Below are 25,635 nucleotides of genomic sequence, written 5' to 3'. Positions count from 1 at the left end.
ATATAACCAGAATACCCCTAGAATAACAGAAACTGCTATCGTTTGGAGGATTAAATGGCATACCAGTTCAAAAATGAGTAGAATGGTATGGATATTCCAAAGTTTTAAAGAACATTCCATTTCCAAAATAGTTAAGTTGGGTGTATGCTATTTTAGATAATTTTAAATAGAACATACCTTTTGTTGTACAATTTTAGCTTAACATAGGCTTTATGTTGCTGTTTAGGTTGTAATTCAAGGGAATGATGATATTGCCAGTCGAGCAATAGATCTGCTGAAGGAGATTTATACCAACCTTGGTCCAAGATTACAAGTTAATCAGGTAAAATATCACAATAACTTCTTTCTATAGGAAGTTTTGTTGCAATTTCAGAAGAGTAAAACTTTTTTGTAAATAGTCATCCAATGAGTCCAGTATAGAAATAATTATTTCAAAATAAACATTTAATATTGCTTACACAATATAGACATGGTTAATAACACATCCTCCCAAATGTTCTCTGACATAAGCAGATATATTTACCTAATTTGGGTGGTGCATAATTTTAATTATTTTAGAATAATGTAATGTTCTGTGGCAAGAAGGGTTTGGCTAGTGAAGACCTACTATTTTGACATTAATCTTTGTTAACTGGGCTACAGTATTGATGCTCTGTCGAACTACATGATAATTATGATTAATATTCCTTGTATTTGTGGCAATGGTTATACTAGGGTTAGAGTTATACATTTGGCTTGTTAATGAACTTTTAAAATAGTTTTTGGAATTACAAAATTGGGAAAACCTGCACTTCTGCATGTAATTTTTTGAAGGTTTCTGTTTTTCATGTTATTTCCTTTTTTAAAAAAATGATAAATTATGGCTCTTGGAATTTGTACAGGTAGTTATCCATGAGGACTTCATTCAGTCCTGTTTTGATCGTTTGAAGGCATCCTATGATACTTTATGTGTTTTGGATGGAGATAAAGACAGTATTAATTGTGCAAGACAAGAAGCAATAAGAATGGTGCGAGTGTTGACTGTTTTAAGGGAGTATATAAATGAATGTGACAGTGATTACCATGAAGAACGAACAATTCTACCAATGTCAAGGTTTGTGGAAAAGTCAGTTTCCTAGGGTGCAATGATTCAAATTATATAGCTATTACAACAGGATACATATATCTGAGTGCACATGCTTAAGATTATGCTACTCAACTTATTTTCTCAATTATCTAAATATAATGGTTTGTATGTGCCATTCAACAGAATTATAAATGTCATGTTTATTATACTTGATACATGCAAGGAAAATATTTTTTATCTGACTTACAAAATAAATAGCCATCCCTTTCAGAATAATTCAGTCGTAAACACATGTTCTTATTAGAAAATTGTCAATGTATTAAAAATGAGTACAAATATTTATTAACTGTATTTTACCATATTAACATTCTTAAATTTCCAGGATAGTTTTAACTAGAATCTCATTTCCCTATATTTTCAGAGCTTTTCGTGGTAAGCACATCTCTCTAGTAGTTCGTTTTCCAAACCAAGGCCGACAGGTAGAAGATTTGGATGTTTGGTCTCATACAAATGATACCATTGGTTCAGTCAGACGTTGCATTCTCAATCGTATTAAAGCCAACAGTGCACATACCAAAGTAGAATTATTTATTGGAGGCGAACTAGTGGATCCCGTAGATGATAGGAAATTAATTGGACAATTGAATCTAAAAGATAAAACAGTAAGTACTAAGAAAAATTATATACTGATAACATGTATGCCCATAACAGTATAAATATAATCTGTATTGATAGATTGCACACTTGTATAAACTTGCACACTTGTGGTTTAATACATTCAGAAGCTTTTAAAAATAGTTATGGTTCACTACTTGATGTAGTTTATCAATTTACATTTGCATTTTCCTCTATCTGCAGTTAATTACAGCAAAGCTTACACAGATAAGTTCCAATATGCCTTCAAGCCCTGATAGTTCCTCTGATTCTTCTACGGGTTCTCCTGGTAACCATGGCAATCATTATAGCGATGGTCCAAATCCAGAAGTTGAAAGTTGCTTGCCTGGAGTTGTAAGTAAAAGAACACGTGCATCTAAATTTATAATACTAGGCAAACATTTAACATTTGCATCTTATGACAAGTTTTTATTTTTATTGTAGATTATGTCACTGCATCCTAGATACATCTCATTTCTTTGGCAAGTTGCAGACCTAGGCAGTAGTCTAAATATGCCATCCCTTAGAGATGGTGCACGTATCCTTATGAAATTAATGCCACCAGGTAATTTTTTTTTATTCTACCATTTTCAATTGAAATATATATTTGCAAATTGAAAAACCATAAAGTGTATATAGAAAGTCTATACATCCCTGTTAAAATGCAAGGTTTTTGAGATGTAAAAATATCAGACCAATATAAATCAGTTGAAAAACAAACTGAAATCTTTCAGAGGGGAAAAATGAAAATACTTACAAAAACATGGTTGCATAAGTGCACACTTTTAAATTCATATTTTGTTAAAGCACATTTTGATTTTATGACAGCATTCAGCCTTTTGGGATAGAAACCTATCAGCATGGCACCCCTTGGGAAACTTTGCCCTCTCTTCTTTGCAAATGCAGTCCATATCTTTGTTGATTTATTTATTTATTTAAATTTCTATGGCTGCCCACCCACTCTCAGTGACTGTGGGCTGCTTACAAAAATTAAAACCTAATATACAAACAATAAAAATAATCACCCACTCCCCTGACCACAACAATCAATCAGATAAGCAACTTGATAGGCTCCATCCCACTTTAGATTCCCCAGGCCTGTTGGTAAAACCAGGTCTTCAGAGCTTTATGAAAGAGTGTCAAAGTGGGAGGCAATTTAATCTCTGCAGGGATGATGTCCCAAAAGGAGGGAGACTCCATGAAGAAGGGCCGAGACATACAGCTGGGTGGCATATTGATATCTCATCCATGGTGGTGGATGATCTCATCTAGGAGCTTCATGTAGATGTTAAACAGAAGCAGAGAGAGAGAGTATCTAGCCCTGCGAGACTCCACAAAGCAAGCAACAAAGGCTGGACTTCTCACTTCCTATCAACACCAACTCAGAGCAGCCACAAAGGAAAGAAGTGAACCAAGACAACACAGATCCCCCCACTCCCAACCCGTGAAACAGCTTCAGAAGGATAACCTGTTTGATGGTATCAAAGGCTCCTTAAAATGCTGGGCATCACCCCTTCTTGTAGGGAAGCATTAATCACCACCAGAACTCACTTCCTGGGAATTTTTCACAAGCCAGAAGGGGCATGGATCTAAAATACAGGTGCTTGCACTTACACTCTATGTCCACTTCCTCAGGAGCAATGGGATCAAACCATTCCCAGATAACTGGGCAAAAACTTGCCCAGGTACCTCCACTAGACCAGCAATCATGTTGACATCTAACTGGGAACAAAGCTGAGCAATTTTGCCTTCTGGAAAATCAGCAAATTCCTCACTGCACCCCTTCAGGTAGACCTTTGTATCCTCCTTTCCCAGGAGGAAATGGCTCACCTTAAAGAAGGTCGCTGGTCGATATATGCACATGCAATTAGTGCAGAGAAGTACTTAATACTTCACCTGAATTGTCACGAGGTAGGCCTTAATAGCAGCTCTTACCTGTATTTGATTGTTCAACCTTGTCTTCCACTTTAGATCCATTTTGTCCCTCTCAATTCCTTGAGGCCATTCTTGTGTATAGCCCTCTTCAGGTCATCACACAGATTTTCAATTGGATTCAGGTTTGGGTCTGGCTGGCTCATTTTAAAATTTTGATCTTTTTCTGCTGAAGCCATTATTTTGTTGATTTAGAGGTATGCTTTGGGTGTTGAAAGGTGAAATTTATCTTCAGCGTTTTAGCAGAGGCCTGAAGGTTTTGTGCCAAAATTGACTGATAATTTGGAACTGTTTGTAATTCCCTCCACCTTGATTAAAGTCCCATTTCTAGTTGAAGAAAACCAGACCCAAAGCATAATGCTGCCACCACCATGCTTCACTGTGGGTACAGTGTACTTTTGATGTGCAGTGTTGTTTTTGCGCCAAACATATTTTTGGGAATTAAGGCCATAATTCATCAGACCATTACACGTTTGATATAGGTAATACATTTTGGTTTGGAAAATATAGCTGGGCTTGGATGTTTTTTATTGTAAGAAAAGGCTTGCCTTCCTATCCCACAGCTCAGACATACGAAGAATATGGGAGATTGTTGTCACATGTACTACCCGATCAGTACTTGCCAGAAATTCTTGGAACTCCTCTAATGTTGCTGTAGGCATCTTGGCAAACCTCTCTAACCAGTTTTCTTCTTGTTTGTTTCATGAATTTTTGAGGGACATCCAGTCCTTGGTAATGTCACTGTTAATGCCATGTTTTCTCCACTTGTTGATGACTGTACATTGTGTTCCAAATTTCCAATACCTTGGAAATTTTTTGAAACCTTTTGTGACTGATACCTTCCAACAATGAGATCCCTTTGATCCTTTATAAGCTTTTTGCAGACCATGACTTTTGTTCTAAGAGGCAACTGAGTAAATGTCAGGACAATCCTATTAGAACAGCTGAACTTTATATGGGCTTGATCAAAGACACTAATTGATGGCAGGTGTGTACTGACTATTGTTTAATATGAGTTTGAATGTGATTGGTTAATTCTGAACATAGTTATATTGCTATTTATAAGAAGGTGTGCACATTTATTGTAACCATGTTACTTTAAGTTTTTTATTTTTCTGCCCTGAAAGATTTTTTTATTTTTCTATTGAATTGTGAAGCTTATATTTATTTATTTATTTGATTTATTTATTTGATTTGTCAATTGCTTACAAGATAATAGGTATAAGTATAAGCATAGTTATGAATACATGAAATGGATACATATAAGAAAAATAAAAGAAACAATAGAGGGATGGTAGGTACGATGGTGTGCTTATGCACGCCCCCTACAGACCTCTTAGGAAAGGGGTGAGGTCAATAGTAGACAGTCTAAGGTTAAAGTTTTGGGGGTTTGGGGAAGAAACCACAGAGTCAGATAGAGTATTCCAGACATTGACCGCTCTGTTGCTGAAGTCGTATTTCCTGCAATCAAGTTTGGTGTGGTTAACCTTGAGTTTGTATCTATTGTGTGCTCTTGTATTGTTATGGTTGAAGCTGAAAGTATTCATTGACAGGTAAGACATTGCAATGTATGATTTTATATACTATACTTAGATCGGACCGAAGGCGGCATAGTTCTAGGTTTTCTAGGTCTAGAATTTTGAGTCTGGTGGCATAAGGTATTCTGCAACGAGTAGAGGAGTGGAGAACTCTTCTTGTGAAATATTTCTGGACTTTCTCAACTGTGTTAATATCAGATATGTAATATGGGTTCCAGACTGATGAGCTGTATTCAAGTATTGGTCTAGCAAATGTTTTGTATGCTCTAGTTAGTAGTGTAATATTACCAGAGAAAAAGCTACGTAAGATTAGGTTAACAACTCTTAATGCTTTTTTGGCTATGTAGTTACAGTGGACTGTACACTTACACTTAGATCATTAGAGATGAGTATTCCAAGGTCCTTGACAGAGTTTGGATCATCAACAAGGTCTTGACTATTCAGCTTGTATTTTATTTTCTGATATATATTTTTTGCCAATATATAAGACAGAGCATTTATTTGTTGAGATTTGAAGTTGCCACTTGTTTGACCATTCTGATACATAGTCGAGGTCTTTTTGAAGGGTAGCAGTATTTTCTGTGGTGTTGAATAGCTTTACATCGTCAGCGAAGAGGATGCAGTTGCTCTTAATATGATCACAGAGGTCATTTATGTAGAGTATGAAAAGAGTTGGTCTTAGAACACTGCCTTGGGGGACACCACTGTTGACAGGTACAGAATTTGATAGGACGCTCCCAATTTTGACCATTTGTTGTCTGTTTGACAGGAATGCTTCTATCCAGTTATGCAGGTGTCCAGATATACCATATTTAGTTTTAGTATTGTTTGTCGTGTACCACTGAATCAAAGGCTTTACAGAAGTCTATGTAGATTGTGTCTATTGCTTTGCCCTGATCGAGTTGTGTAGTCCATATGTTTTTGCAGTGTTAAGAGTTGCAGATTACAGGATAGATTTTTTTTCTGAAACCAAATTGTTTATTAGAGAGTAGGTTGTTTGTCTCTAAGTGGAGGATAATGGATTGGTTAATAATTGATTCCATGACTTTACAGGTAACGCAGGATAAAGAAATTGGTCTGTAATTTTTAACTAGGCTGGGGTCTCCTTTTTTGAAGGTGGGGATGACCATGGCTTGTGACCATAGGTTTGGCAAGGAGCTGGTCCTGAAAGATTTTTCAAAGCTTATGCTCAGAGGTTCGGCTGTGGCAGTGGATAGTTTTTTTAAGAAGTAGGCACATATTCCGTCCAGTCCAATAGATAGAGATGGTTTTAGATTGCGTAGTGCTTTTTCAACATTGTCTTCTGTAAAATCGATATGTATTAGATCATTGTAGTTGTCTGTGGATTGACTAGGAAATACTGGGCATGATCCATTGCTGTTTACAAATACTGAGCCAAAGAATGTGTTAAAGAGGTTGGCTTTAATTGTGTCATCGTTGCAGTCTTTACCATTAGGTCCTTTCAGGGGTGGGATGGACCTTGAGTCTTTTAGTTTGTTGTTCACAAAATTGTAGAAAGCGCGGGTAGAATTGGTGCTTAGAAGGTTTTCCTCTTGTTTAATGTGATAATTGGTGCATTCAGTCTTTATCTGGTGGCATAAATTTTTGTATCGGCTTTTGAAGTTGGCAACGTGACCAGATTTGTTTTTCCGCCAAAGTGATCTCTTTTTGGATTGAAGCTTCCTATTTGTTATAGGTAATCTGTTTTTTCTGGTTTTGGGAGTTGTTATTGGTACATATAGTTTGATGTCTCTTTTGACTTCAAGTAAAAATATGTTGTAATGGTCTTCAACAGTATTTCATCCAGTGAATAGAAATTGCCAATCAAGGGATGAGAGATTGTTGTCTATAAGATCATAGTTGCCTTTTTTGAAGTTATAATTGGGGATCACGTCATTGTGTTGATTTTTGTGTGGACATATGTTGAGACAAAAATCAATCATGTTGTGGTCACTGTTGGAAAAGGGTTCTTTAATTTGTATTTCGTAAATTGAATTCAAACTATTGCAGAAGATGAGATCGAGGCAGTTGTTAAGTCTAGTATTGTTGGTTACTAGTTGTTCCAGTCCCAGATTTGTTACAGCATTGTAGAAGGTTGCATGTATGGGTTCAGTTTTACATTTGTTTAGGGTCCAGTTAATATGAGGTAGATTGAAGTCACCAAGAAAGATAAAAGTGTGTGGGCAGGATGTTGCCCATGTTAGCAGTGAATTTAGCTTGTTTACATGTTCGATGTCATAATCGGGCTCTGTAACATAGTAAGAATCAAACTGTGATATTTAAGGACAGTTCACAGACTATGGTCTCAGGAAGAGCAAGCTCCTGGGTAACTTGGATGTTTTTTAGATGTAGGACTTTTTATAGAAGATCTGATCGGTAAACATGATAGTCTCTTACTGTGGTAATGGAGTCAGGGAGAGATGCGTTGAGCCATGTTTCACAGACAAATATGATGTCGAATTTAGCCGTATTTAGTAAGAGGAGAAATTCAGGTATTTTATTTACAAGGCTTCTTGCATTGAGTAGTTTGCATTTAAGGCCAGTTGTAGTTGGAATTGAGGTAGTTAGGGGCATGCGTGCCAAGTTTTGAGTGATGGTGGGTTGGATGAGATAGGGTTGGATGTGGAGTTGTGTGACTTACTTTTGATACAATCAACGCGGTAGTCAATGTACAGGTCCTTCTCTCCATTGTCTAGACGTCTTTTGAGTTCATTGCAGAGTTCACAGGAACGGATTCTTTGCAGTATGCATAAGTCTGGTCTTGACCGAAGTTTTTTATGGTTGGGATTGGTTTTTGCAATGGTGTTTATTGTATGAATGAATATACATTTGCTGGACTCATTTTTGCATACAACTCTACAAAATTTTGGGGCCACTGAGCCATCATTGTATTTGAACAGGGCCATCTCTGGTTATTTCAATGATATCATCAGGAGAGATGTTTGTTGTATTGGAGTTGCTTATGATTTTGCGAACTTTGGTGATGTTGTCTGATTCGTTGGTGTCTTCAAGACCAAATAAGATGGCATTTGGACGTTTCTGATCACGTTCCATGATGTCTCTGATATCATTTGTGGAATTATGTGATGGGATAGTAAATATTTGTGGTTGTGGTTTGGAGGTTATTTTTGGTTGTTGTGATTGTAGTTGATGTAGTAGTTGTAGTAGTGGTTGTTGAGTTGGGATTTGATTTTGAGCTGATAGCTAATTGCTTATCAGTGCTGTATTTTTTTTTTCAAGAGAGATTAGGCTTTCTTGTATAATTGTTTCAAAACGTGTTGCTAAGCATTTTTCTATTGAATGCCTGAGTTGATTCTATGCTATCAACTCTGTCAGGCAGGATGCTTGGTTTGTTTAGCTTAGGAAAACATGATGGACATAGACAAGGGAATGTATCTGATGCTTTTAGGAGATCAGCTACGTTTTTGTTTAAGTTTAAGCAGACAAGGTGAGCTTGATTGTCACATAGGTAGCATTTGATGTTATTTTCACTTTCATTGATGGTTTTAAGACATCTGAAGCATGTACAGGAGTCTGAGAGGTCATTGGTAGAGATATTGTTTTTGTTGTTGTTTGGTAGTGGAGGATTTGGAGTTTGTGGAGTTTGTGGCTGGCATGGTCAATGACAATAGTAAACTAAACAATTACAATAACTAATTAATGTGTTAGGTAGACAGTTACTTAATGAATATTGGTAATTAATAAATGTTAATTGATAAATTAGAGAAGAAATCAAAAGTAAGATTACTTATTACTAAGAAACAATCAATCAACTTATTACTAAGAATCAATCAATCAACTAGAAAATCAATGATAGAGTATTAAATCTCTACCAATTCAATGAATCAGTAAATTAGTGGTCATTTAACAATTAATTATTATACTATTATATGATAAATCAATTATTTTAGACAAAGCATTATCTATCAATATTTGGTCTTGAGGTACTGAAAATAGTGGAGGTAGTGAAGTATTGGAGATTTGTCATGTAAAGTTTCTTTGTTTTTCTTTAAAGCCACGTTTTTTGGTTTTGTTTTGTTTTTGTTTTAAAGAGGAAGCGTTCCTGCTTGATAGATTTGAATGGAGAAGATTTGAATGAGCTCACCAATCATCTACTTTGGAGTTTGGAATGGATGAGGTTTGGGTGGGGGTTTAATAGAGGTTGTCCAATCAGCTGAGTGGAAATTTAAATGCAGGCTGACTAATCAGCTGGGTGTTTTAAATGGAGACTATCAATTCTCCTTGGGTCTCCCTTGTTCTCCACAATTAGTGGCCATTGTATTTAATACTAATTAATAATATTTAATACAACATATATAAATATGTTGTATTAAAGGTGGAAAAATTCTAAATTGTTTTGTCTCTGTCTGATTTCTTTTTATATCTCAAAACTGACATTTTAAGCGGGGGGGTGCAGACCTTTTATATCTAGTGTATGCTACTAAACATACCACTACACAATAATCATTATTACTTGCTTAATTCTCATTAAAGTTCAAAATTAGCACATTATATAGTAGAAGATTGCACTTAGATCAAAAAAAGGAAAAGTACTTTCTGCTGTGAGCATGGTGGTTATATCTGACAGCAGTACCTTTAAAAACTAGTTTTCTAGGGCCAGAACTATAGTCCTGAAAAATGTGTGTTATAAAGTCAAAACATGTTTCAGAAATGTTTTTGATGTTTGATTTGTGAGGTAACTTCAATGTATTTCAGTTTTAAAGATATTTTGATAAATCAATATGTTTTTCTTAATATTTGAGGGGAAGAAACATTTTTAAATTTTGTTTTATTTCAGATAATACTACTATAGAGAAATTAAGAGCTATCTGTTTAGACCATGCAAAACTTGGTGACAGTAGCCTTAGCCCATCCCTTGATTCTCTGTTCTTTGGACCTTCTGCTTCACAAGTGCTATATCTTACAGAGGTTTGTATAGAGTTAATTTTTGGCTTAAGTGTAAAGCCAGTTTGGTGTGGTGGTTAAAGCATCAAGATAGAAATCAGAAGATCATAAGTCTTAGTCTCTCTTTGGGCATAAAGCTGGGTGGGGTGACCTTGAACCAGTCACTTTCTCTCAACCATAAAAAGGAGGAAATGGGAAACCACTTCTTGAAAAACCTTGCCAAGAAAACTGCAGGCTTGTCCAGGCACTTTCTGAGAAATGGACACAATTGAATGGAAGAAAAAAAACAGTCATGTATCACTCCAGTCTTCATTTTTTGTTTAAATTGTGATGTTCAGGCATTGTTTTAATGACTGAAATAAAGAGGCTTGTAATTATTTTGAGATACATTTTTCCAGAAGTGTATTATTTTTATACTACAGCTTTCCAAAAGTTTTTCTTCTTATGTCACTTAAATCCAAGAAATGTCACTGGGTTCTGGTTTGGGGAATTGTAGATATCATTTGAGAACGGAGGGGGAGATATGTATTCCTTATTAATTTTGAGATTTTTAGACATGGAACATAGGGAAAACCTTCTGGGGTCTCTGGAAGTTACGTGGCCTTAAACATACAATACAATTATTATTACTATGTATAAAAATGTGAAATCACGGCTGCCAGTTCTTTAGCCAATGCTGACCTTCATATGCAATTAATTCTTTCCAAGTAGCATGTTGTAGTATATGAGTGTAGTATATGTGCAGATCAAGCAGTGTTGCCTTTTGAAATTGACAGGTGGTAATTTTGTCAATCATACATTTACTAAGTGCTGTCCAAGATTTTTTTAGTATGGCATCCAATGTGTCGATAACCACTGGGACCATCACAGGCAGTTTATGCCACAATCTTTCAAATTCAGTTTTTTTATCTTGATATCATCATCATCATATTAATGAACTATCAGATTATTCTGATGAATATGAATAATTATATATATCATACCTACCCTACTGTCTAATAATTGAGTTTTGAAAGCAGTTTTATTAAAATGACATTTTTGTATTTTTTTTCTCTATATTTTCCAGGTAGTTTATGCCTTGTTAATGCCTGCCAATTTGCCTCTGGGAGAAGATGCTACTGACTTTCAGTTCAATTTCTTAAAAAGTGGTGGCTTACCTCTCGTGTTGAGTATGCTGACGAGAAATAATTTCTTGCCAAATGCAGATATGGAAACAAGAAGGGGAGCCTACCTAAATGCTTTAAAAATAGCAAAGCTACTGCTGACTGCAATTGGTTATGGCCACGTGAGAGCTGTGGCAGAAGCTTGTCAACCAGTTGTAGAGGGTACAAGCCCAATGTCACCGGTAACCATAATTATTTTTGTATAATTTTTATTTTTATGTAACTAAACAACAAGAAAGGGTATAAATAAAAATAGAAAAATAAAGTGTTAGAAACAATATAAATAAAGAAAAAAAGTTAAAGACACAGCTTCCAATCCTTTTTTTAAAAAAATATCTATGCAAATCCTGTTCTCAGTTACTTTTTCCTATTGGCATTTGAACCAAATAAATTTATCAAATGGTTCTGCAAACTGGGTTTCATTTACTCTCTTTAGTCATATTTTTAGCAGTCATTGTTTTCTGTATGAATGCTTTCTGCTGTTATCTTAAATTTGAAATAATTGTTTGGACCTTTTGATCACATAAAGTCAATTTCTCCATCAGGAACCATTTAATGATCACCGTTGGTAAGGTGCCAGTGGAAGAATAGTAAATAACTAAATAGAGAATAGCATAAGTGAGAAGTGAACATTTATAAACTTAATCTGACCTGCATTCAAATCATCAATAACTATGCCGGCATTTAGGAAAACCATAAAAATCTGATTATTTAAAAGCCATTAGGGAATGATAAAATGATAGGTTCCTACTCTTATATCCAGTGATTGGCTGCTTACTGGTAATGTGATTTTTTGGAGTGCTGATGAATACGAAAAGTTTTCTTAATATCATCATTTGGTTTTGCTACAAATTTTACATTTGTTTTATTCCAAAGTTTGCACTACTTTGAAAGTTGCTTAATGTCTTGTTTGCATTGAGCATTATAGACTTGTAAATAAACAGACAGACAGACAACAACTCAGGATTTATGGAGGAAAAGAAAATACAGGCAGTCCCTGACTTAACAACAGTTCATTTAGTGATCGTTCAAAGTTAAAACAGCACTAAAAACTTTTTCAGTTGCATTAAGATTCATAATAACATATGATATTAAAAGTTTGTATATGAACTCTGTCATGGAGAAATTATCAGTACAGTTCTATTTTAATAAATGTCATTATCATAAGGAAAACTGAACATTCTTATTAATATTTTTGGTTGTATTTGCATAAAAGCAATGGAAAAATGTTCTGAATATACTTTTACTGTTGGACAGAATGTATTCTCCATTTAATAACACTGAAAATAAATTGTTGCAGATCAACCAAGCGACTCATGACCAGGCGGTGGTGTTGCAAACTGCTCTACAGAACATTCCCAATCCAACTTCAGAGTGCATGTTAAGAAATGTAGCAATACGCCTTGCACAGCAAATATCTGACGAGGTTAGTATGGTTAAATATTAAGCACTTCCAAATTCTTTGGCTTGAAGACTGGGAGTGGCTGTGGTAGATGACTAAACTAGGTAACTATGTAAATTGTTCTTATGTGGTTTGATGCAAGACTATGGATTGCTATGGCATGGATTCACTTTTAAATACTTATAATTTTTGAAATGGTAGAGTACTTATTACATTTGTCTGTTTCGGTTTTCAGGCTTCAAAGTTTATTCCTGACATTTGTGTTATTAGAGCAGTGCAAAAAATAGTATGGGCTTCTGGATGTGGATCAGTACAACTAGTATTCAGCTCAAATGAAGATATTAGTAAAATTTATGAAAAGGTAAGAAAGCTGAACCAGCATTCAGTTCTAAATGGTTTTAATAGGAAGAACCATAGTAAGAAACTGAACTTCATGTGGTCTATTTATGAATAGTAGACATTGCTATGGTTGTTTAGATTTTTTTTTGTAGCTCTTCTAATTTTATGGTATACTGTTAGAAAGTTTATCTTAGTAGAAAAAAATGCTTTTACAGTTATTCAGAAAATACATAATTTTGCAATTTGATACCTCTGTATATAAAATTAAGGCTATTACTTTTGTCACAAAATTGCTTAATTCATTATTTCTTTCTGTTTAAGTAAATCTGTAGATGAGGAATGTCAAACTCAATTTTGTTGAGGGCTGCATCAGCATTATTGTTGCCCTCAAAGGTCTAGGTGAGCGTAGCTGGGTGGTCACAGCCAGCTCGCCATGACTAGCTGGGTATGGCTGGTAGGCATGGCCAGCTCAACATCACTCACGTCAAGGAGCACCTGTGGGGGACAGGCAAGGTTGGGAGGGAGATGTGGAGGTCTCCAGTGGAAGAAGGAGAGATTAGGGTGACCGCCAAAGCCTTGTCCACCAGAGAAGCCTTGACGTCCCCTGAATGTGAGGCCAAAAGGGGAGGCGGCTTACTGATGTGAATCTCTTGTCTGCAGTAGTACTTTCCATGTTCCAGGCTCCAAACATCTTTTCTGATTGTTAAATGAATGTTAAATCTAATTTGTGTAACTATATTCCTTCAAGCTTTTTTTATTTCCACTTTCCACCTACTTTTTAGATTTGGAATGTAATATCCATTATACAATTTTATAAAAAAGATGGAGTCAGTGATATGGTTGTGCTCTGTGGTTACCTTGTAGTTATAAATCCAAGAGGCATGTTCTCCATTTATCTTTCATTCATATAAGCAATCCTTACTAGTGGCAATAGTCTTTGCAAGACTATTCCCACCTGGCCCATGGGACAAAAGGTGAAACAGCAGATGGGGAGATGGGAGCGCAGGGCAGCACAAGCCAAGTATTGGCAGGGCTGGCTCCAGGTTGCCCTCTCCGCCACATGGCAGAGCCAGAGAGGGGAATGTGGCACTCACAGATGTCATGCCAGGGAGCGGGAAGCCTGGGGTCAGCTCACCTTGAGGTCTCTCTGGGATGGTGCGTAGGCACCTTACTGGGACAGTCACTCACCATCACGTTAGAGAAAACACATCCTTGAAGAGGCAGGCGAATGCTGGATGTGGAATTGGGGCTTGGAATGCCACAGCCCATGTAGAGAGGAGGCTGGGTGCAGATATGCCTGGAGGAGGATCTAGGTGCCCAGTTGACTGTGCATGAGTGTGATATATGTGGGACAGGGCTGAGTGAAGCTTATTGGATGTCCCGGCTCATCCAGCTGGCTGTTACCAATGAGTGGCCAAGGGGTAACGAGGCAGCTGCTGCCAGGCACCACCAGCCCCCCCACACTCACCGCCTTCTATGTGCACGCCCAGGGGGAGTGCCAGGGTTGGGCGGGTTGAGACGGTGACAGCTGGCTTCTCACCATTTCCAGGGCAGCCTCATGGCCAGATCTAAACCCATCACAGCCCAGATTTGGCTCACATGCCTTGAGTTTGACGTCTGCTGCAGATGTACATAAAATCTGCATTTACATGCACATCTCACATGATATTAATTTATTCCAGTGGGTTTTATTTTATGCTGTGAAATATTTGGAAGAAATATTTTACTTTTGTAAAATATTAATTAAAATAATTGTAATCAAAAGCAGATAATCTACCTGTTGTATCATCTGTGCCCTATGCTACATCTGAAAATAAATATTGGCCTTAAATGTTAATTATTTTTAGTAAAACTTCAAAAAAGAAGTATGGCTGCTGCCTGTGGTGGACCTAGGCTAAATTTTGTGGCTTGAATTTTTGTAGTAAAGCTTGAGGATAGAGCAGGGATCGCCAACCTTTTGGACCTCAGGGACCACCAAACTCATACTTTTAAATCCCGAGGACCATTAATATGATTTTTTTAAAAAAAAGATAATATATTTAATATAAAAAAAATTATTTTTATATTAAAATTAAAATGTAAATTTTTTATATATGTGTATACAAATATTAAAATGCTTATAATTATAATAAAATTGTAAATGTTTAATCATAATTTGGGGGGGAAAGATGATTTAGTACTTCTGGGATTCAAAAGAAGCCACATGGTGCCTGGAGGCTGGGAAGGTCTGGACTGGGAGGAACCGGCTCCCCCTCAAACGGAAGAAAAACAGAGGGCCCCCCAATCTGATCTCCTGTCATCTCATATCTCTCCCAAATCAGAGGAAACCTCTCCCTCCTTTAACAGGTGTGGCTGTCTGGAGTTGGGGGGAGAAGTAGGGACGGGCTGGAAGTGCCGAGGAAGACAGGCTCCTAATAACCAGGCAACACGTTTCCCCTTTGGCTTCCGCATAAGAAGAGGACTCCCCGAGGCTAAGCTCCAGGTTTCTCCCGCTGCTTCCAAGCAGAGAAGGGTCCCTCCCTGTGTGGAGGCCGAAGTGGGGGGGTTTTCAAGCCCAGAAAAGTTCGAGCTTTCGCCTGCACAAACAGGCTGGTTATTAGGAGCCCGTCGTCTTCGGCGCTCTTTTGGTCTGGGCATTTGGTCTCCACCCCACCCCACCCCACCCCATGCCAAAGGAAAGCCAGCCGGGCTTCTCCTTCTCTTCCCCCTGCTTCCTTCCCCCCACTCAATCCTACTTCAGGGAAGAGGAGAACACGATCGAAATGTGTGTTGGTATTTATTTTCAATTCTTCACATTCCTTCAGGCCTGGCTTACTGGGGGAGGAGCAGCACTGATGCCTCTGCTGCTCCCCCCAGGAAAAGAAAACGAGCAGAAACATAGGTCTTGCTGGGGCAAAAGAGCAGAGATCGGAAGGCACTGTTGAAAGCAGTGCTTTTCAAAGGCGGCAGCTTCCGCCTTCTCTTGCCTGTGCTTCTTTCACCCCAGCGAGACCTATGTTTCTGCTCACTTTCCCTGTGCTTTCCCCAGGCAGCGATGGCAGGGGCCATGGGGTGGGGGACAGCAGAGCAGAGCACCGAGAGAGGGATGAGGAAATTGATGCCACCACCGCCACCCCATTCCGGACCTCTGAACTGGATGATGAGCACAGACTTGCTCACTCCGCCCTCTCCCACCACCACTAGCCGGTTCTTTTCCTGGCCCAGGCCGTTCCTACAGCCCGCGGCCATCGAGAAAGAGGCCAGGCCAGGAGAGACGAGCTGGAAGGTGCTGGAGTGCCGCGCAAATGCAAGTAGTGCGGCGCTCCTGGACCTCCCGGCCATCTCCATCGCCACTTTAGCCCACCTGTGCCGGCAAACTCCTTGCTGCAACAGCACCATTACCTCGTCCTGGCCGGGGAGGGCTGCGCTGCTTTTTGCAGGTTTGTGCTCGGCTGAAGGGTGGATGCCAGCGGGTGGGCAGGCCATGTGGGCAGTGCAGCTTTGTGTTCCCGCGCAGCCTGGTTTAAGTGTTTTGGGGGGAGTGCTTTGGGGGGTACATTTCTCTGCGGACCACCCAAATTTTATCACTGACCACCAGTGGGCTGTGGACCACCAGTTGGCGACCACTGGGATAGAGTGTTGTTAATTTCTTCTCTGAGTGTGAAAGATTCTCTGAGTGTGAAATGTTTGATTCTTGACAAAGTGCTAAAATTAGATTCAGATAATCACAAATAGGCAATCATAACCAAGTGTTGTATTTACTTCCCTCCCTTGTACAATTTTCATCAGCACCAATCCCTTGTGTAATTTGAATTCCTATGAAATCTATTTCAATTCAGCATAGTTGGATTATTGTCTCACAGTGCACGTTGTCAACTCTTCAACTCTTTAATTCCATTTTCAGATTTGATTTGATTTTAGTATACCATTAAAGTTTGCGATGTTAAGTAGTAGGTGTAATTTCCTTGGGCTTGAAGGAACAATTAAGAAAGTAATTGATCCTACTTTATCATATATGTTATGTTGCTTATTTCTGATTTATTTTATAGACAAATGCAGGCAATGAACCAGATTCAGAAGATGAACAAGTTTGCTGTGAAGCACTTGAAGTGATGACGCTTTGCTTTGCTTTAATTCCAACTGCACTGGATGCACTAAGTAAAGAAAAAGCATGGCAGACATTTATCATTGATTTGTTATTGCATTGTCACAGCAAGTAAGTGATTTTAATATTTCATTTGTTTTATCAACTGCTCCCCAGTCAGTAGTATCCTTGAGGGCAGGCAGAATGACAAAAATCACATGATGCCAATTCAGTTCCTTATGACATCACATATATACATAAAAAGAATGCTGTGGCATGATGCTGATGAAAGCTCATTGGACACCCATGCTCTTGGGACAGTAATTTGCATTTTATTTTACTATATTTTTGTTTTATTACTGGGTCATAATTATTGCAGTGTTGTGATATAATTTTATTTATATGCTGTTTAGGTGGACAATATTTATTTCCTTATTTCTGATATTTAATAAATTTTTATATTAGTCACAGCCAAATATTTAGATCAGGGGTGTCAAACTCGATTTCATTGAGGGCCGCATCAGGGTTGTGTTTGATCGCATGGAGCATGGCCAGCTCAAGGGCATTTGTGGTGGCCCGGGTGGGGCTGGGGGGATCCATTGTCTCCAGCGAAGGAAGGTGAGACCAGGGAGAGCGCCAAACCCTTGTCACCCAAAGGAGCCTTGCTGTCTGCTGGTGGCCAAATGATAAGGTATGGCCTACCTTTCTTCCTTCCCTCTTCATTTTCCTTTCCTCTTCTTCCTTTCTTTCCTTCTTTTTCCTTCCTTGCTCTCTTTCCATCTTTCCTCCTTTTTCTTTGTCTTCTTTCCCTTTCTCCTTTCCTGTCCCTTCTTGGATCCTTAAGTGCAAAAGGGGCAACATTTCTCCTTTTATTATTACTTTTGTTTTGCTAACCCTCTACCAGCGAGAACGGAGCCTGGGCGGGCTGCATGCGGCCCCCTGGGCCCCATTTTTGACCTGGACAGCCTCCTGAAGTCCTCTGCCAGCCCCATTTTCAGCTTGGATGACCTCCTGAATCCCTCTGCCAGTGCAAACGGAGCCCAGGGCGCCCCCCTCCATGCTCGTGTTTTTGCTGGTAGAGGGCTACAGGAGATTGTCCAGGCTCCACTTTTGCTGGCAGAGGCACCATGGGCTGGCCCTTTGTCATTTCCATGGCTGTCCCACAGGCCAGAATTAAGCACCCTGTGGGCCGGGATCCAGCCCACGGGTCTTGAGTTTGGCACCCCTGATTTAGATTATATTTGGCATTTTTAGCCTTCCCAACATCTTGCGATAGGCAGGTGGTGGTAGTGGTGGTGAAAAAGAAGAAATGGGGCTCTTGAGTATGAATAGGTATAAGCACTTGTGATAAAGTTGCTTTGAATGTTTCATCAGTAGAAGCAGTTTTCTTTTGCCAGAAGGGAAAGGATGATTGCAGCCTCCCATGTTCTCTTAAAGTCAGCTCCAGAGGTTTTTCTAATGGTCTAGAATAGATTTGCTGAGTATATAAATGATATAATGGATTGCACCAAGGACAAAAAAGAGGGAGTAACAGTGTATTATCCTTTATATAAATTTAGATTAGTATTATTTAAAATACATGTATTAATCTCTCTTTTTTTCTGATTGAAATTTTTAGAACTGTTCGGCAAATGGCACAGGAGCAGTTCTTCTTAATGGCTACCCGATGTTGTATGGGACAACGACCTCTTCTTTATTTTATAACTCTGTTATTTACTGTGTTAGGGGTAAGACATTTTAAACTTTACCATTTGGATATATATTCCAATATCTATAATTAGTATATTGTTTAAAGATGTAATTGTCAGGGTTCCAAGTAATAAATCCATGGCAAGCAAGACTCTGAGGCAATTGAATTCCTCAAAGAATACTTTTATTAGAAATACCATATTGGCACATATCTGGTGAAAACCGACTGAAGTCACCAATGGTTTTCACCTAATTAAAAGTAAAAGATTTTCTACTTTTTCAAAACAATCAGTCACATTTTCCAATCACATTGAGGTCTCACAACTGGGTAACATCACTCCGCTTCCTCTAGCCAGTTGTGAGAATGTCCTTGGTTCCCAAGAGAAAGTATTTTGTTGCGGCTACAAGATCCCTCTATCTGAGATCCCCTCTCCCTATCCCTTAGCTGCATTGTGGCAACATTGAAGCGGTCAAAATTGCTTCGATCAGGGCAGCTTCAGGGTTGACAGGCACCCCCAACTCAAGTGAAAAGGACTTCCTGCAATGAGAAGATAACACAAAGAGGTTAATTACAAATCAGCCTACGCTCCCCTTCTACCCACTGAGACCTCTTTGGTTTCTGGGGGTACTCATCATGGAATTGCTTAACTAACCTATCCTCCTTTAGGTCCCAAATTTTGACATAGGTGGCCTCCCAAGAGGGGGTACCTTCCACTGCACCAGGTACTTCAATTCAGTTTATTCAGTTTATTACAGTCATAGACCAGAGACCAGAACAAATAAAAATACTCAATAAATATCTTCATCGGTTGGCGTCGCAGCAGGATGGATATGGGATAGCAGAGCTCTGCGGAGCACCACAAAACCCAGTCAATACCTGCTTGCCACGAAACCTTACAGGGTCAAAGGGTGGTGAAGAAAGGAGGGACGCTTTGTAGATCGCGAGGAAACAGCAATTTCCTCACTTGATCCAAAGAAATCCTCTTCATTGGCAGCAGAGACGACGGTCATTTTGGCAAGACTGAAGAGGAGGAGAAATAGTGAAAGGCAAACAAAACCTGGAAGGCCCTTTTATTTTAGTTCCATATCTACTGGCATTTTGGCTGCTTGATAATATTTAGCGAACCTTTTGAAGATTTCTAACACAAGGTGGACTATAATTAACAAAGAAACATCCTTGAAATTTAATATTTGATTCTGTGGATTAAAGGCATTTGGGGAAATTTGGTGGGCCAATCTGGATTATTAAGACAATTTGATAGAACACTTTATGAGGTGAAAGAAGAAAGAAGAAAAATTACATAAGACTTAAAAACTTGGAAAATTTAGAGGGTTGCTAATTGGAAAACCTTTAAAACTATAAATTTAGGGGATTTGGGGGAACAGTTATGTGACTATGTAAATTTTATTAATACTGGCGATTTTGGTATTGGGATATTGGAATCTTGGTGGAAGCAATTGGGATATTGGAATCTTGATGGGATGTTGGAATCTTGGTGGAATATTGAGCAACTATTAGCCTATTAAATTATTGCAAATACAGTCCATGAAGTATTATCGATGTTTCAATGTATTCAGGAAAATATGACATGGAATTGTAGGGAGATGGTGGAATTGATACAGATGTGAGACTAAAAAAAACCGAGCAAATGACAATAAAAGATGAACAAAGGATTCAGAAAATAGAGGAGAAACCAGAAGGAGCTGAGGAAAGAATAGAGGAGATAAATCCAAAAATGATCCAAGCAGATAAAGATATGGAAGAGATAGTAATAATTCTTAAAATGAAACAGACAGATTAGCCTGTAAGAGTTCAAAATATAGAAGAGAATAAAGAGAAAACTCTCCTAAAAATGATGAAAGAAATACGGATGGGTGCTCTAGAGATCCAACAGCAAGAATAGGTGTTGTGACAGATGAAATACTTATAGAATATAAAAGTGATGTAAGAATTTACAAGATACCAAGGGCATGAAAGATTTACTAAAAAGTCAATAAGAGTTGACTTCTAAAAAAGGGTAAGAGATGATGGATAGATATAGAATACTTTTTAATATGGTGGCTATTTTATTAAGAGTTAGAAAAAAGAGGTAAAAAGTAGAAATTGGGAAAATAGTATTATGTATACTGATATATAATATAATATATTATAATTATCATGTATACACAAATGTTAGAAGTTGGAGGGTTATGATTATGTATATCTAAATTATATTATTAGTAATGTGTATAAAGTATATTGACCCAGACACTACACTGTTCACCAAGCACTTATGAATGTTAAAGAAAAAAGTATAAATAAAATTATAAAAAATACTCAGTATATATAATTAAAAATTCTAGTATAAAATAGTAAATAAAAACTAAAATCTATGATAAAATCCAGTCTGTCAATTATACATAGTCTAACTATAGTAAAATTACAATCCATAAACTGTGTGGCCTTTTGTCAGTTTAATACTAAAAGGGAAAGGAATAAGAAATGCAAAAGGTTTGCCACATTTGTATATCACAGAAGTGAGGACACTCCCTCACATTTTGTAAATATTTAAGTATATCTTTTCATGTGACAACACTGAAGAACATTGGCTACAATGTAAAGTAGTGAGTATACAGCTTGTATTACAGCATAAATGTGCTGTCCCCTCAAAATAAAGCAACACACAGCCATTAATGTCGAAACTGCTGGCAACAAAAGTGAATACACCCCTAAGTGATAATGTCCAAATGGGGCCCCAAGTGTCAATGTTTTGTGTGGCCACCATTATTTTCCAGCACTGCCTTAACCCTCTTGGGCAAAGAGCTCACTAGAGCTTCACAGGTTGCCACTGGAGTCCTCTTCCAAGATGATATCACGGAGCCGATGGATGCTAGAGGCCTTGCGCACCTCTACCTTCTGTTTCAGGATGCCCCACCAATGCTCAATTTCCCCCTGCGCATGTGCAACAGATACCTAACAATCAGCTGGCTGGCGGGGCACGCGCATGCGCAGTGGGGCTCTTCTGGGAGACCTCTTGCATGCCGGCAGAAATGGCTCTGCGTGCCACTTCTGGCACGCATGCCATAGGTTTGCCATCATGGGCCTAGGCTATAAGAAGATTGCCAAGACCCTGAAACTGACCTGCAGCAAAGCGGCCAAGACCATACAGCAGTTTAACAGGACAGGCTCCACTCAGAACAGGCCTCGCCATGGGTACTCAAGAAGTTGAGTACCCATGCTCAGCGTCATATCCAGAGGTTGGCTTTGGGAAATAGATTTATGAGTGCTGCCACGTTGCTGCAGAGTTTGAAGGGGGGGGGGGTCAGCCTGTCAGTGCTCAGACCATACGCTACATGCTGCATCAAATTGGTCTGCAGGGCTGTCGTTCTAGAAGGAAGCCTCTTCTAAAGATGATGCACAAGAAAGCCCACAAAGGGTTTGCTGCAGATAAGCAGACGTAGGACATGAATTTCTGGAACTATGTCATATGGTCCGATGAGACCAAGATAAAACGTACTTGGTTTAGATGGTGTCGAGTGTGTGTTGTGGCAACCAGGTGAGTACAAAGACAAGTGTGTTTTGACTACAGTCAAGCATGGTGGTGGGAATGTCATGGTCTGGACTGAATGAGTGCTGCCGGCACTGGGGAGCTACAGTTCGTTAAGGGAACCATGAATGCCAACATGTACTGTGACATAATGAAACAGAGCATGATCCCCTCCCATCGGAGACTGGGCTGCAGAGCAGTATTCCAACATGATAACCCCAAACACACCTCCAAAATGACCACTGCCTTACTAAAGAAGCTGAGGGTAAAAGTGATGGACTGTCCAAGCATATCTCCAGACCTAAACCTTATTGAGCATCTGTGAGGCATCCTGAAACGGAAGGTAGAGGTGCGCAAGATCTCTAGTATCCATCAGCTCTGTGATGTCATCATGGAAGAGGACTCCAGTGGCAACCTGTGAAGTTCTGGTGAACTCTGCCCAAGAGGATTAAGGCAATGCTGGAAAGTAATGGTGGCCACACAAAACATTGACATTTTGGGCCCCATTTGGACATTATCACTTAGGGGTGTATTCACTTTTGTTGCCAGCAGTTTCGACATTAATGGCTGTGTGTTGCTTTATTTTGAGGGGACAGCACATTTATGCTGTTATACAAGCTGTATCCTCACTACTTTACATTGTAGCCAAGTGTCATTTCTTCAGTGTTGTCACATGAAAAGATATACTTAAATATTTACAAAATGTGAGGGGCTGTACTCCTGTGATAACACTGTATAACATAACTATGGTGGATTAGACACATATTTCAGACGAATCTCCAGTGCTGCTGCGCAGAATCTAGCCACCTGCACTGTAGTTATAGACTGTTCATCCTTAAGCAGCCACTGGAGGTAAGCAGTGTCGGAATGGCCAGGATACCTAGCAATTATTGGAAGAATATATTTTTCCGAATCTCTGAGTAAAAGGAACATTGAAAGAGTATGTGACCCACTGTTTCCACCTCACCTGAGTCACAGGAACACAGTACTGCACCAGGTACTGCAACCTGCCCCTGTGCATCCTGGAATCTAAAATCTTTTTTATCTCATAATGCATCTCCCCTTGCACCACTGTTGGTTTCGGGGCTACCCAATCTACCAGTCTTTTCCAGGAGCCTATTGCCAGCTTTAACAAGCTGCTGTGAAAGACCCGATCACTTTCCCTAAGAGGCAAGGGAGACTAAGTTGTACTATAACAGGGTTAATTACTTTCACTATGGGAAAAGGCTTGATAAACTTTGGCCATAGCTTGTTGCATAGGAGCTTTAACCTTAGATATTTTTTGGAGAGGTAAATTTTGCTCCCAACCTGGAATGGCTGCTGGGGTCTGTGGCATTTGTCAGCTTGCGTTTTATAGGTTTTTGCCACTTCTCACAATGCCCGCTATGTATTTTCCCATCCCTGCTTTAGGGAGTCCATCCATTCATTTAATGACTTGGATGAGAGAGGCTCCCTGGTGAGTTCAGGCATGAGAACAAATTCCATGCTGCTGGTGATCTGGAAAGGGGTCATGTCAGTGCTACTATGAATGGCATTATTGTATGCCACCTCAGCGAATGGCAGCAGCTCTGCCCAGTTGGACTGCTGATAGTTGACATAGCACTTAAATATTATTCTGTCATGGTGTTAGTTCATTCTGCCGAATTCTGCCATCCCATTGGTACTCAGATGAAAAGCTGCGCTAAGTCCCTGTAAGGACTCAATGGACCTAACAAATTCCCTCCAGAACTTAGCAGTAAATTGGACCCACTCACCCCCGTCAGAAATGATCTTGCTAAAAACACCATGCAACCTATAGATTGACTTAATAAATAGTTTGGCTAATTTCTTCGCTGAAGGGGGCTTTGAGAATAGATTGCGATGATCGTATTACCCCGGCTTTCAGGGATATCTACAATAAAGTTCATGACAATTTCCTCCCAAGGCCTGGAGGGGTCCGCCACTTGCTGCAATAGCCCTGGGGGGGTTCCCTGGCCTTTTCTTCATGGCTGCACAGGTGACACAACTCTTGAGATAGTCCTCAACGTCCTTTTTCATCTTCAGCCACCAAAACTGCCTTTGAGCCAAGTGTAAGGTCTTTAAATAGCCAAAATGCCCTCCCTGTTTGGAGTCGTGGCTTTGCTGAAGAACTTGGAGCCATAGGCTTGTGGGGATGTACAATTTCAAGCCTTTCAAGGCTAGTCCATCTTTTGGGGTCAGTCCTCCTTATATTCCCTGTACCACGGAACTGCTGGCAGTTTGTTTCTTAGTCTTTGGGTCACCCCGTCCCCACCTGTAGCTCTGTGTTGCCTGTCTTGGCCACAGGTCATGGCTTGCAAGGCAGGCTGAGGAGGGGGGATCATGGCATGGACCACCACGTTTGCTGTCGTATTGCGGTTTACATGACAGGGCATCTGCTATGAGGTTTTTCCCTCCAGGGATGTACTTGAGCTTGAAGTTGAATTGTTTGAAGTATTGCGCCCAGTGGACTTGCTTGGGGGAAAGTCTGCACGGGGTTTTCAGCGCCTCCAGGTTTTTATGGCCAGTCCACATTCAAATGGGAATGGGACGGACTGCCCTTGAGGAAGTATCTCCAGTTTAACAGGGCCCAACGAACTGCATAGGCTTCCTTTTCCCACACAGCCCACCTCCTCTCAGTCTCTGTAAATTTTTTGGAGGTGGAAGCGTAGGGTTGCAGGTTTCCATTAGGCATTTCGTTGGAGGAGGATGGCCACAATGGGTACGTCACTGGCATCTGCTTGGACAATAAAAGGCTGTTCTGGGTTGGGGTGCTTGAGGGTTGGCTCTTTGGCAAGCAGGGCATTCAGTTCTTCAAAAGCCTGCTGACATTTTAACGTCCAATTTAGGGGTTGGCCGGGGCATGGTTGCTGCGGAACCCCCCCCCCTCCCATTTTTAACAGTTTATTGATAGGTAGAGCAATCTCTGCAAAAGAGGGGATGAATTGTTGGTAGAAGGTGGCAAACCCCAAGAAGCTTTGTAGCTGTTTTTGAGTGTGTGGGGGTTGCCAATCTAGAATCCCTCTAGCTTTACCTGGGTCCATCTCAATTCCCTTATTTGACACTCTGTAGCCCAGGTAGTCCAGGCTCAACTTATGGAATTCGCATTTTGACAGTTTTGTTTCTTCTAGGGTTTCATTGAAGATGAGAATGTCGCCCAAGTACACAAGAACTTCTTTATGCAAGTGTTCATGCAACACTTCGTTTATTAGTTGCATGAAGACAGTGGGGGAGCCTTGTAATCCGAAGGACATCACCTTAAATTGGAAGCTGCCTAGAGAGCAGTTAAAGGCAGTCTTCTGCTCACTGCTTTCTTTTATCTGCACTCTATAATAAGCCTCCCACAAATTTAGTTTGGTG

The 25,635-nt window shown here is 39.4% G+C and overlaps 1 protein-coding gene across 1 annotated transcript in view; it reads left to right on the top strand.

Moving 5' to 3' along the window:
• Window positions 1–25,635, top strand: part of USP9X (ubiquitin specific peptidase 9 X-linked) — a 165,222-nt gene that overhangs the window by 94,875 nt on the left and 44,712 nt on the right. The window contains exons 17-27 of the mRNA XM_087967535.1: window positions 227–322; window positions 882–1,093; window positions 1,488–1,728; window positions 1,925–2,074; window positions 2,165–2,285; window positions 9,989–10,119; window positions 11,162–11,440; window positions 12,559–12,684; window positions 12,896–13,021; window positions 17,028–17,194; window positions 18,681–18,789. Coding sequence (XP_087823661.1) covers window positions 227–322; window positions 882–1,093; window positions 1,488–1,728; window positions 1,925–2,074; window positions 2,165–2,285; window positions 9,989–10,119; window positions 11,162–11,440; window positions 12,559–12,684; window positions 12,896–13,021; window positions 17,028–17,194; window positions 18,681–18,789 — 1,758 coding nt within the window. The remainder of the gene's footprint in view (window positions 1–226; window positions 323–881; window positions 1,094–1,487; window positions 1,729–1,924; window positions 2,075–2,164; window positions 2,286–9,988; window positions 10,120–11,161; window positions 11,441–12,558; window positions 12,685–12,895; window positions 13,022–17,027; window positions 17,195–18,680; window positions 18,790–25,635) is intronic.

The sequence above is a fragment of the Notechis scutatus genome, chromosome 5 (assembly GCF_049901735.1).
Source record: "Notechis scutatus isolate UNSWTSFEM ecotype Mainland chromosome 5, rNotScu1.2, whole genome shotgun sequence".
Taxonomy (NCBI): domain Eukaryota; kingdom Metazoa; phylum Chordata; class Lepidosauria; order Squamata; family Elapidae; genus Notechis; species Notechis scutatus.
This window is presented reverse-complemented; position numbering and strand designations above follow the sequence as displayed.